This window comes from Amphiura filiformis, chromosome 19, assembly GCF_039555335.1.
Source record: "Amphiura filiformis chromosome 19, Afil_fr2py, whole genome shotgun sequence".
Lineage (NCBI taxonomy): Eukaryota > Metazoa > Echinodermata > Ophiuroidea > Amphilepidida > Amphiuridae > Amphiura > Amphiura filiformis.
The window spans coordinates 13,613,877-13,627,764 of NC_092646.1; the positions used below are offsets into that span (position 1 = coordinate 13,613,877).

Here is a 13,888-nt window from a genome sequence, read left to right on the forward strand (position 1 = left end):
TTGCTGCTCTTGTAGTCGGTGGCAGTCAAGTAATATGATGGAGTGGGCCCAATTTTCGGGTACCCCCATACACTGAATCCAGAACTCACGCAGGGCATTCTCAGTTTCCCATTTCTCTTTCTCCATTCCCTGTATACCACAAAATATCAAATTGTGTTTATAACTGTCAATTCTATGCTTTAGGTTTTCCCTGTACATGTCATCCCTCAGTGTGGCAAAATCATCATATCTGGCATACTTGGTCTTATTTAACGCTTCAAGTTTCGCTTTCAATTCTTTAATTTCCTCATGTGCATGTTGCAAACTCTCATCAATCCGTCCTTCCATTCTTTCACTTCTTTCTTAAAGGTATCAAATCGTGTGTTATTACCTCGTTCAGTTTCTGTGGTATGTCCTTCAAATCATTTAGCTGCTTTATTATTATGTCCAGCTTATCCTCACCCATGACTATATATTTGGTATTCAGGCGTATATACTAACGACGGCAGTCAGCTTATATACCAAGACGATAGTATGCCCGGGGATAGTATGCTTTAAGGGGGTACTACACCCCTGCCCAATTGTGTGCCTATTTTTGCATTTTTCTCAAAAATTATGGCGCATTGGGGACAAGTAAGATATGTATATTATAGGGCAAGGACTACAACTACTGCACTGGAAATTTTATTTCAGCACAGCCAACAGTTGTGGAGTTACAGTCAAAAATGAGGGAAAACCAATATTTGATCAATAAATCAATAACTACTTGCTTTGTGTTGCTGTATTTTCAAAACAGTAGTTGTAGTCCTTGCCCCTATAATATACATATCTTACTTGTCACCAATGTGCTATAATTTTTGAGAAAATTGCAAAAATAGGCGCAAAATTGGACAGGGGTGTAGTACCCCCTTAAAGTATAAGATACGAATCCAGTATACTAGTACATTATCGTTGTGTATAAATCAATCGTGTATAAATCAATTGGAGGCAGGAGCACCGCTATCACACGTCTACTCCATCTAGTGTCAGTATATTCTACTCACAACCATCACTTTGATTCACACAGGCCTGTCACTTCAAGTGTATTGTTATGTCATCTATATACAAAGCTAGCTATGTTAATAGTTCCTTGTGTAATTAAACCATCATTAACTTTAAAGTTCACAATGAAGAACATTGCCTGGTGCACAGCAAAATGATCCGTAGGTAATGAGCAACACGCAAACATGGCAGAGTACCGGTATACTACATGGTTTAGAGGGCAAAATGGCAATCTGTTTTTCCCTTAGTACAGGCTACAGAAGCAAGCTAAATTTCCCACAATGTATAGTGTGTTTTTATATATACAAAAAAGACACAATTTGCCTCCAAATACCAGAATTTCCCTCCAAACACCAACATTTCCTGGGAAGGAGCTTCCTGAAATTCCCTACTTTTTCGAGCCATGCTTATGGGTTCAGGGTGATATTTCCCCTGTAGAAACCATTGCTTTTTAGTACCCAGTACTTTTTTTACAATGAGAATGAATGTAAGGAAATATACAATGTTGTAAAAGATAACACATCAGTAAGCAATTCATAGTTTGTGAGAAATAAAAAATTGAACATAGGGAATGAGCTTGTTTCTTTGTCATTGGCCCTGGAGATTTTTTTGGTTTGATTCACTCACACAAATTTTACATCAAATGTCATTGGTGAGAAATTTTGAAAAAATGAGGATCATAATCCCTAAAAATTTGTCAAGAAAAGTGTTTTAGCTTTTTTTTTTCTTTCTCTGTTGAGTTTTGAAGAGGGCTGGGCCCTTGGCATTTTGCAACTGAATATTAAATGAAAGACCAAAAATGTGCCAAATACCATTTCAGGTGGCAGTTTAGGCTGTGTACTTCAGATTGTACCATTCTCAAATTATATTTCAATTTAGGTAAGTCGAAAAAAACAATTAAGAAAAAGTGCCAGTAAGTAATGTGGATACCACATGCACTGAATTTACAAGTGCAGGTCTATTATAGCTATGCTTTTTGTGTCGTTCGCCTTAAGCGGGCGCACCTATAGGCATGACTTTGTGAAAAGCTTCTAATTTCACTCTTGCTAGATTTACTTCATAATTGTTTTGCTAAAATTATGCCCATATGCTCAACTCAGAAATAAAACCACAATTTGTTTGGATTTTATTTTATTATTGTTTTCTGATATGCACGGGATAAAATGTTGAGCGTATATTCTTTGTTTAAAATACAAAATTAATGGACTTATAAAAACACATAATAAATCCAGACCTTTGACGTTTGTATGCCTTCAACCAGTTTACTGTGTGTCACGCCTTGATTACGGCAATGCTCTGCTTCTGGGTGCAAGACAAGCCGATATCTCCAGACTTCAACGCCTGCAGAACTGGTCTGCTAAACTGATCTTTCGCACCACCAAATATGACCATGCATCCCCCTTTCTCCAACAACTTCATTGGCTGCCAGTCAAGGAGCGGATAGCTTTTAAGATGTTGCTGTGTGTGTTTAAGGCCATCAATGATATTGCACCAGCCTATTTGTCATCGCTCCTGACTTTGTATTCTCCTGCCCGTGGGGATTAAGCTCATCCACCGGCGTCACTCGTCTAGAATTACCAAAATAAACAGCAGAACTCTCAAATCAGCCGCTGACAAGGCGTTCTTTTTACAGCACCATCCATGTGGAACAACCTGCCTCAAACCTTAAGATCCACCGGCTCACTTCCAGTCTTCAAAAGGGCCTCAAATCCCACCTTTTTCCACAATAATTGTTCTTGCATTGTATCATGTTGCTTTTTTGCTTCATTTTTCTTATTGTTGTGTTTTTTATGTATATTGTTTCATGCGCTGTGATCACCTGAAATGGCGCTTTATAAAAGCCTGTGTATTATCTGAGACTATTATATCAGATATAATAGTCTCAGATAATAGGCTTTTATAAAGCGCCATTTCAGGCTGAGTATTATTATTATTATTAGAACCCGATAGACGGTGACATTTGACCATACACTAGGATCCACAACATGCTCATCTATCATGGGAACAGTTCTTAAACCCTAATACATTTGTACATTCATCCTTTGAACATGTTGAAGATTTGGGTATACAAACTCTACTTGAGGTCAAATTTTGCACTATGATTATGTAATTGAGGTTATTGGACTATGCCATTGGGATGAGACTCTTGTGGTCCATAGTACCCAGTAATGTTTGCTTAATTAGATGTTATCTTAATTAGAGCTCTAGTAGGCCAAAGGTTATTATTTGCATGGTATAATTGACTTGGAACGTTTGTTTGCTGGGGAGATGTCAGAGTCAGGATGTAGGTATCATTATGCCTCAAATCACGAATTATTGTAAGATTAGTGCAGAGTAGGTTATATATGAAAATGGAAAGTTACAACAAATGACTATACACCTGATTCGTGAACTGTGTCTTTTTGAAAGACTCTTCCTGTTTATCCTTCATCTCTATTTGATTTTCAGTGTATTAGCAAGTAGATGATGTATATGTATCACAGACGTTATACATTTATAAAAACTTAACGTTTTCTATTGGTCAACATAGGCGTAGATCCCGGGTGGGTGATAACCCCCCCCATATTTTGCCAGGGGAGCTTACTTATTTGTGTCTTCTATACTATTCATCATATACCCCTGCATAACGAAATTCAACAATATTCAATATCCAAAGCAATATCCTCACTATAATAGGTCCCAAAAACAGAATTTTTCCCCACCCCACAGAATCGCAAATTGACACGAAAGCTTCATTCCCATTTATTTCATCCAAAACGGTCCTGTCATACATCTTCCCCAATTAAACACATTTCTCTTGCATTTGATCATTTCCTACTCTTCCCTAGAAAAATCATTATAATACCAAATCTACACACCATGGAATTCACCATCACGTCCAAGCTCACATTGGGCACCCCATTCCTTTTTTAAAGGAATTTTTATTTACTTTAAATTTGATGTGTGAGCACCTGGAGATTTTGCTAACACTGACTAGATACCGTACACTGTGTTTCCTTCCCATAAGACCTAAAAAAATTGTTTGATTGGCGTAACCCGACCGACCCTAACTTTAAACATTAAAAAGTTCCAAGGCCTTTATCAAATGCATTTTACAGCTTTAAAATAAGTTTTTTGTTTGTTTGTATGTTTCGCCAATCAAACAATTTTTTAAAGCCTAACTGTCCTCCATTGTAACATTGTTTTTACATATATTTTTGTTACAGTTTCTATGGCTGGTAGCCAATGCAGGGTATTTCACCCAAGTCTTCCTGACATATGAGAGTGATACATATTTTTATATAAGATTCTTAATTGGGGTAAGTACATTAATGGATACTTTAATGTATGGGGCTGAAACAAATGTTATATGGTAAAAATAACTTAGTTTGAAAACCAGGCAAGATGGGTCATAGATTTTGCATAGAGATAGCTTCTGTGCCTTTTGTGTACTGATCCACCACTGGGTTAAACACCATAACACACCATGCTTGCAGCGTATTTTGGGGGGCTTTGGGCGCCAACCCCGGGGTAAAGCAGGGGCGGCCAAAATGAAGGGCGGCGGAACAAGAAGGGCGACAAAATGAGGGGCGACAGAAGAAGAAGGGGCGACAAAAAGCAAAAGATTTAGTAAAAAGGAGGGGGAAAACATTTGAAAAAGCATAAAAAATGGTACTATACATAGGGCGTTAGCGCTTATATCCTTTTTTTTTTTTTTTGCTCTTCACTTTTTAAACCACCGTAAAAAAAAATTGGGTCAACCTTTTCGGGCTGTTGATGAAGGGCTGGCAAAATTGAATTTTCTTCAGCCCCCCGGGGTAGGAGCGGCCATGGTACGCCACTGCACACACATTTCTCTATTTCCATAACACATACATCTCTGTGTTTTTCTTGACAGCCTGGTTTATCCATAGCTAAGGCATGTGGTGCTGTGTTAAATCTAAACAGTATGCTGATCTTGCTGCCAGTATGCCGTAATCTTATCTCATTCTTCCGTGGTTCTTGTGAAACCAATCATGTGAGTATAATAATAATAAAATAATAAATTTTGGATTTATATAGCGCATTTTCCAGAGGATTCAATGCGCTGTAATTTCGATGCTACCGGTGAATCATCAGAATCAGATCGCATCAACTAGGCCAGTTGCAGCCGAACCCGGCACAAACCTATCCGCACTTAGAATGTAACATCCAAATAATCTGTGCAGCTCCCCAAATTCCATTGGGTGTAGGAAGTTTTTGATAACCAAACAAGTATGATTTAAGTCATAAGTCATATAAATTGGGGAATGTCCATTTTTTACTAAAACTGTCAAATTCTTTGCCAAATGTTTAGCAGATATTCAGATTCTTTGAAATTTGGCCATCTATACCAAACTGTTGTTAATACAAGTTTGCCCTAAGCCCTTTTTCGTGAAGTGGGATTTTTACATTGTAAAAGGCAAATATAACTTGCGGCAAAAGTTTTCTAGTTTAAAGGCCTATTCAGCAGTTTTTTTATTCGGAAAATCGCAAAATTCAGTTTCTTGCACTTTTGTTACTAGCATAGATGTGCTAACAAAAACTGTGTAATAAAGACAAAATAGCACCATTTATATGAAATTGTAACGCCAATTCCGCATGATAATATGATTTTAATCTTGCTTTTCCATTCTTTCTTACACCTACAGCTATGCAGACGGAGTGTCCGGCGTCAGCTCGACAAAAACCTCACATTTCACAAGACAGTAGCATACACCATATGCGTCCTATCAATTACACATACAGTAGCACATTTCTTCAACTTCAGAATCTTATATGATCACTTTAGGAATGTCAATCAGGATCAGCAGTACGGGAACCAAATTGCTCTTGCCAATAAGCTGAGAGAAAACGTATATCCAGCAGAAGGATGGATTAACCCGGTCAGAGGAGATAATCCTGTGAGTCTTCTAATCTTCTCTGGTACAATGTAGTTGAGGAAATGTTGGGTGCAGGGGATACTGCACAGACAGTGATCCTAAAATATACTGCTTCAACTAAGTACAAACCAAATCTGTGGCATCGGGGTCGATGCTTTGCATCACAGACACTGGATGTTAAAAAATGTGATGCATAAAGAGCATGGTGCACTTTGCAAGTACAAACGTGCAGCAGTTTGCGCACCAAACAAGCATTTACACACCAATTGCACTGAAATAATTAATCTCATACCTCCAGTTTTCGAGGTCTATTTACTTGTACTTCTGAGTTGATGGACTATAGGGTCTTTCGGTGAGAGATATGATGCTTATTTGGGGACGATGGGTGACAAGCCCTCCAAACAAAATTGGGGTCTTTAAGTGAGACCTGGACAATTTTGGTTCCATAACTGCGCCGAAATATGAAATTCAAACAGAATTTTAGAAAATAAATATCAATTTAATATTCTGGTCATTTAGAGCAAAAAGGGGGTCATTCGCTGAGAACGTATCTAAAATATGTATAGAACTTTTTAAAGGAGTATTTCATGAACCTAGCATCCTCTTTTTATGGAGAGTGATAACATTGTTTCAAGTTCAATAGGTCCCGGGGTTCACTCACTATTTGACTTGCTACGCACCCGCGTCCAAGAAAAGGGTAGTTTTTCACCACACAGCGTCGTCGACGTCTTTTTGAAAAAGGGGTACTTTTTCAGAAGGCATCCCTGTTTAGGGGTCCTTTTTCAGCCAATTCCTTTCAGCCAATTTGATAAAAATTACCACTTTTTAATTGATTCTTGTTACCTTTGTGCATGTTTTCTTTAGTATCTATAGGTCTGCAATGTCAAAAAGACACCTATTAAGGGTGCATTTCAGAGGTGGTAGGATGTGGGTGGGTAGCACTTTTGTGTGAGAGTGACCCCCGGGCAATAGGTAGCTTAGGTACTACCAATTAGCTGCTAACTCTGACTAATAATCTCACTGGATTTGTTTTCTTTTGCTTTGTTTTACTAGGATTTAGGAGGTGGTTTGCCTCTTATAGAACAAGGCGTTATTCAAATAGCAGGATGGTCCGGTGTTGTACTCTGTCTTGTTTTGATACTCATGTTTTCATCTGCTACAGAATTCATCAGGTGAGTTTGTTTGTGTGGATACCCAGGGGGGGGCAGTCACTAAAGATGGGTGATGGGGATTGACCCCCTCTCACCCAATGACCCCCTTTTTTGTTTTACTGAACTCCCTCCCACCCAATCACCCCTTTTTTGATTTCCTGTCACCAAAAGACCCTCTTTTTCAAAAATTCTGTAAACATTTCTGATAATTTCTCACTGAACATGCTGAATGACCAGGTCTCACGGAAAGACCCCCTTTTTAGGGCCTTATCACTCGAAGACCACCCTTTTACAGTGTCTAGGCTCTCACTGAAAGACCACTAGTTTCAAACTGCTGTCCGCACATCCCCGTCACATCAAGTTGAGTGCCCCCACCCCCGGGTGGATACAGTTAAACACTGCAAAATTAAACATTTTGCACAGCTCCAAATCATTCAGGGTGATATTTCTGTCATAAATAAATTTTTTGCTGAATGATCTGAGCATTCTCAAACCTGCAACTTAACCATTACACTTGCTTCCAAGTTCCAGATAAGTATGACTTGTGATTGATGTACGGCCTGTATCCTGGATCCAGTCATTAATTATAAAATCATACAATTTTACATGAAAGATGCTGATTGAAGCTTAGCTATTTCAGATCCTGATTAGTGTATGCGCAAATATTGCGTAAATGTTAAAAACTTGACTTTGACCAAAATTGAAGGTGCAATTTTTGTGAAATCTCACAATGCCCCTTAAACCCCTGAGTACTACCTGCCGATCTAACATTGCTCTGATTGGTCAATCACATGATATCTTCACTTTAATCACCAATCAGATTGGAGCTTTGCAAATAATTCACCCCAATTTTTTTGTGTGGTGAAAGTATTCTAACAATGTTGCTGATTGGTCCAATTGATAATGAAAACTTTTTTTGGCCAATCAACAGGTAGTTCTGATGGGGTTAAAGCTCCAATTCACCCAAAAAAGTCATCTTAGAATTGGGATACAAAAGCATGTCTCTAGTTGCCAAGGATATGTGATAAGTGAATGTTATAAATTTCATTCTATTTTTTCTTTTTTCTTTTCAGACGTTCATATTTTGAGACCTTTTGGATCACCCATCATTTATTTGTCTTCTATTTTGCCATGATTCTTGTCCACGGTGCTGGGTAAGTAATCAAATCTGACTTTTTTCCTTCAGAAAAACATCTTTTATATGAATGCTCTGCATGCTAGCCATAAGCTTCAACATAAAAGTACAAGTTTTGAGATATTTTCTCAAAATATCAAGAGTTATCTGAAGAAGCACTGAACCAAAACTAGGCTTGTTTGCACTCATTTTAATGCAATTTTCATGCTGATTCGAAATATGGTCACGACAATTTACAATTCGGAAATTTTGGAATTTTTTTTTTGAATTTGACAATTTGCAGTCAACACCCGCATGGAGAGAGTTAAGAAGAAGGTAAACAAATTGTGTTATCTTACAGTGGTATATTTCCAAATTTGGTATTGGACAAAAAAAATGGCAATACAAGTAGGGCCCACAATGCCACATGCAAAAAACAGATATTTTTGGAAACAATATTTTTAGCTTCTGAGCACCATAGCTCTATAGCTTTCAAATCCCATTTGAAATTCACACTTCCTGTGTGGAATATTAAGATTCCTTTGGATTCATTAGTGTAGCGTCATAGGGACACCGGGAGGGGGGGGGGCACATGCCCCCAATCGATTGATAAATTCAGAAAACCCCATAGGAAAATTGACAAAAATTGGCTTGTGCCCCCAATCAGACCCGATGCCCTCCTAATCATGGTTGGTACCCCCCTTCCAAAAAAATGATGACCCACGCTAAGGCTATGTCTTCCATAGGGGGTGTATGGATTTCAACTGGATTAGCCAATTGCAAGCTGGCAAACATCAATTCCATGGTGCACACTGATGGCAGCTTGCATGATCCATTGAGGTACAAGTCTGCAATTCGCTGCTGCATTTTGTTTTCATTGTGTACAAATGATAAACAGCTAGTTTTACAATCAAAATCCTGTCATATAACCCTTTTGTGATATTATTATATTGTCTTTGCTTTTTTGCTGCAGCGGTATAATTCGCTCTCAGATCAACTTGGTTGCCCATGACATCAGTGTATGTAAAGACATACCCAACCAGTGGGGTGTGGACCCAAGATGTCCTGACCCAGTGTTTAAAGATGGTTCTCCTGCTGTAAGTAAAACCCCATGAGAACTACCTGCCGATTGGCCAAAATGAATGTTTTATCCAATTTTGAACCAATCAAGGAGGGTATTAATAAGATCATCTGTTAATGCAAGTTTGACCATAAATAGTTTAAAGCCTAGTCATTATAATTGGCAACTGAAATGATTTCAAGTTATCAACCAATCAGAAATGCTGTTAGATGACCAGTAGTGTCTAGGGGGTTGACTAACTTTGCAGAGACTATTTGGCTATTATTGTGGTGGTGTGTCTTTGTACAAGCCAAATGTCTGTACAGAAGCTCAGTTGAAATCTTTGATTTGGTTTTTGTATTTTAATTCTTTCATCAATCTGTAATTTATTCCATCTTTTTGTCAACATCCATTGTATCACTCTTGGTTTTCTGTATCTGATCATCAATCAATATCCAGTCACTTTTTGTATCGAAGCAATTTAAGATATGATACAAAACCAAAATGCCTATTTTGTTATCGTTAATTGTCAATAGGCCTGTCAATCAAATCTTGTAACTCAATAATAGCTGTCAATCAATCCTTGTGATTGGACAATAGACATTTTTTGAAAATTTGCTGATTAGTCATTGTTAGGCATTATGATCAGGGTTGCCAAACCAGCGATTTGGTAGCCCAATTAGGCGACTTTTGAAGATTTTTCCATGACTTTTGACAATTTCCTGTCCCATAGAAACCAATGCTTAAGAAAAAAATTGGGCGACTTTTCAACTTTGGCTCCCGCGACTTTCAATAGTTTCCTGCCCCATAGAAACCAATGGTAAAGAGAAAAAATTTGGGCGACTTTTTTCGATTATTTGACCCGCGATTCGGGCTGAAATCTTTTGGCAACCCTGATTATGATTCATTACAAATGGTTCACAGCAGTCAGGTTTATAGTAGCCTACAGTTGATAGCTCTGGTGAGGTTGAAAAAGTGCTCTTTATTGAAAGCTAGAATTGCGCCAGCTTTAAATTCCCCAGGACCAGAACTAGCGGCCTAATACTCTGGTTGCGATGGGTACAATGAGACTTTGCCTATATTGAGGTGCATCCCTGAATGTTGTAAAGTGGTTCAAAGGGTATTTTGGGCCGACAATGGTCCACAAAATTCTGTAAAGTACACAGAAGCCTGTGAGTTGGCATCGTGTACTATATATAACTCCCCAAATTTATTTATGTTATTGAACCAACCTTGTGTTTGGTGGCTATTTCAAAATAAGCAATGCATGTCCTGTCAGGGTGGAAGGGCAGCTGTATGACTTCCTGTATTAACAGTATGGACCACAATGGCCTCATCTCAATGGCATAGTTCAATAACCTCAATCAAACAATCATAGTACAAAATTTGACCTCAAGTTTCAGAGTATGAGTTTTTGTACCCAAAGTTTCAGAGGTCATTCAATGAATGTACAAATCTATTGGAGTTGAAGAACTGTGCCCTGATAGATGAGCATGTTGTGGTTCCTAGTGTAACAGTTCCAACTTTCCTTTTAATGTTTCAGAGTTGGAAGTGGTGTGTAGCTCCCATATTCTTGTATATATTAGAGAGGTGCATTCGTTTCTTCCGCAGTACTCAGGCAGTTGTTCTGAGCAAGGTAAGATAAATAGGGAGTTAAATGATCGGGAGTTTTAATTTAAAAAAAAAAAAAGAATTGTACTACAGACCCGACTGACCCAGATTGTGGGTTTTCTAGGTTTTTTTTACCTGTATGCAATTAAAACAGCAGTTTTTTTGCCAAAGTGGACTAATTTTGACTAAAATTTTTGGAGAAGAAAAATCTTGACCGATCATACTTGATAAGTCTGTCTGCCCGTAGGACAGAGTTTTTATTTTGTGTCACCTAACAAACAAATACCCAACTGACCCTCAGCACTAGAACAACATTGCAAATTGTCATGAGCCCTCAGCACAGTGGTGGTGCCACGGGTGGGGGCGTGGGCAAAATTCCCCCAGTCAGAACTCTTTCCCCCCTGTTTCCCCCAAGTAAAAACCAAAAATTTCGAAAATTTCAACTTTTTAAGGTAATTTTGCACACAAAACTTGCTGATTTTGTCCCCTCTGAAATTTACTTTGTACCCAATGCCCCCCCCCCCTACTGAAGAAATTCCTGGTGCCGCCACTGCCTGGGCATGGGTGGGGGGGGGCAGAAACATGAACATCTGCTTTAAGAAAAGTCATCCTAACTCACAAAAATGATTGTAAATGTATATCTGAAAAGTTGGATTCACTGTATGCTAGTACAGGCTGTATCAAAATGATCCGTTTTGATATTATTGAAAGAACTATTGAAAAACCTGCATCTTCCAAATGCAACATTGGATCCTCTTGAAATGGCATGAATGTATAGTTGTTGTTTTTACCTCTATCTATAAAATTAGAATATTCTGATATTGCACTTTTGATCAGTCACGTCTCATTCAAAATCAAGGGAAAGGTTGGGTACCAATCATTTTGATACAGCCTGTAGCAACACAGGAAGTTGTCCTGGAAGTTGTTCTGTGTGGTAGTGCAGATTATGGAAGTAGTGGTGTTAACTACCTGGTAATATCTGTTTTGCTAATATTAGGTGTTGGTCGAAAGTAGTACAGATCATGTATGGCCCAATGTAAAAGGGGAAATTTTCATGGGGGTTTAATTTTCGTGAATTTCACGATTGGAGCTCCAACCGCAAAAATACACCTCGCAATTATATGCAACAATGTATTACAAGTATAGGGCAGGACTTAGCAATCGCGAAAATAACATTAGTGAAAATGTCTCCTTTACTCTCAATCGCAAAAATAACTGCTCGCGAAAATATCCCGTTTTACAGTATGCACTTTTCAAGGCTGAATAGGATGATGATGTTACTGGTGTGAAAATATTTTGATAACATAAGGCCGGGAATTTTTTTTAACCCTAACGCTCCTAGACCATACAAAACAATACAGCACTAAGCGAAGCCATACATCCCACATGCCGAACTACATATACACAAAAATTTTCACTGGGCAATGCTCACACACATGGCTTGCTATATAGCCGTTCTGCTGGATGGCACTCGAGGGGTCGGTGGGTCAAATCCCGGGCACTCAAGTTTCACAGTGTACACATGCGTGACTTTTTCAAAACATACCCTAAACTGGATTTGCACTTTTGAACTATATAAAAAAACCCTAATCAGGATTTGAAAAATATTTACATTACATTGTACCAGGAACCGGACCAGGAACTGAATGACATTCTTTTCAAAATAGTGTATATATGATACTGCAGATTTTACAGGATGGTATCGCCCATATCCTTCCTGTAACTGCTAGTGTGACTTGCAGATCATGGCCTACGTGTTAATTGGCATGCTGACACTTTATGGATATTCCTCCAGTATTGTTTCGGAGAAGTGCAGCACACTGGTTAAGATCTTTGCCTTTTGGTTCGAAAGGTCCCAGGTTCAAATCTCTGCAGGACCACAAAAAATCAAATCTTCTCTACCCGGTGGCTCATTTGGAAAAGGTGGGGCAGGTGACTTATAATAAAAGACCTTGTTACAGTCGGTTCCATTCAGGGAACATTGGATTTTGGGCTACACTTACCTGAAAAATGACATGACCAGGTATCTACATAGACTCTCATCACCAGGTCACTTGTAGCATCATTCCCTTGCTATGCCCCCCCCCCCCATGAAATGACTTCCAAAAAACAGGGATAATTTGTGTTTATCATAGAACTCTTACCTGGGGGATCGAGGCACCATTCCCCTTCCCCCACTGGCTACTTTACTGATGCTATATGAATCTCTATTGATGCAAGTGCCTCGGGTCATAGCATGGTATTGAGATTATCACAGGTCTCATTTTAACCATGCCTCTTACATACCCTCTATGGAAGACAAAGGCCAAGATAAGGGAGATTAAGGTCACATTTTCCATATAGGGGTAGCACTAATTTTGGGCTCTGTTGCTTTTAGTATACTATCCAAGCTTATCCAGAGAGGTTGCATCAGCAAAGCACTTCAGTTGAATGCCTCACGCATAGCGCTCGCTAAGTCTGTGAAGGCCACATATTGCAGTTATTATGGGGGGGGGGTGTTAGAGATATACAGGCTGAGTCAAAAAGAAGTAAAATCATGTTTAAGGGGCTGTAACTCGAGATCTGCAAGAAATCTGCTAAAAATAAAAAATACCACTGGAAAGAGCAAATTCTACACGTCTAAATAGAAGAAAGAATTGTTGCAATTGTTCACAGCAAACTAAAGTTATACTCATTTGAATACAACCACCCATTTTTGTAGCTGCACACAGTTTCACTTCCCAAGTAGGGGCCTACCTATTACATTGATTGGTAAGGCACGATATTCAAATGCAAATAAAGTTCTGTGGCAGGTGTGGTTTCGATCAATAATTCCTACATTCCTTACAAATCTCGAGTTACAGCCCTTCAAACATGAGTTTACTTCTTTTTGACTCAGCCTGTATGTACAGTATATTAGGCCTACATGTATAAAATAATTTATTACACATCACACAAGACCAGAATGACGAGATCAAAAAGGGATATTAAATTATTGAATAAAAAAAAGTAGTTTTTACTAATAAAAAAAATATATAGTGATTTACAAAATGTATGTGCAAAGAATTATTGT

The 13,888-nt window shown here is 38.5% G+C and overlaps 1 protein-coding gene across 4 annotated transcripts in view; it reads left to right on the top strand.

Moving 5' to 3' along the window:
• LOC140140947 (NADPH oxidase 2-like) overlaps positions 1-13,888 on the top strand; it is a 48,418-nt gene that overhangs the window by 26,525 nt on the left and 8,005 nt on the right. For all 4 annotated transcript variants that reach the window (XM_072162710.1, XM_072162712.1, XM_072162709.1 and 1 more), the window contains exons 2-8: positions 4,227-4,319; positions 4,898-5,017; positions 5,670-5,921; positions 6,954-7,072; positions 8,125-8,205; positions 9,139-9,262; positions 10,769-10,861. In XM_072162710.1, the coding sequence (XP_072018811.1) occupies positions 4,227-4,319; positions 4,898-5,017; positions 5,670-5,921; positions 6,954-7,072; positions 8,125-8,205; positions 9,139-9,262; positions 10,769-10,861 (882 nt within the window). The remainder of the gene's footprint in view (positions 1-4,226; positions 4,320-4,897; positions 5,018-5,669; positions 5,922-6,953; positions 7,073-8,124; positions 8,206-9,138; positions 9,263-10,768; positions 10,862-13,888) is intronic.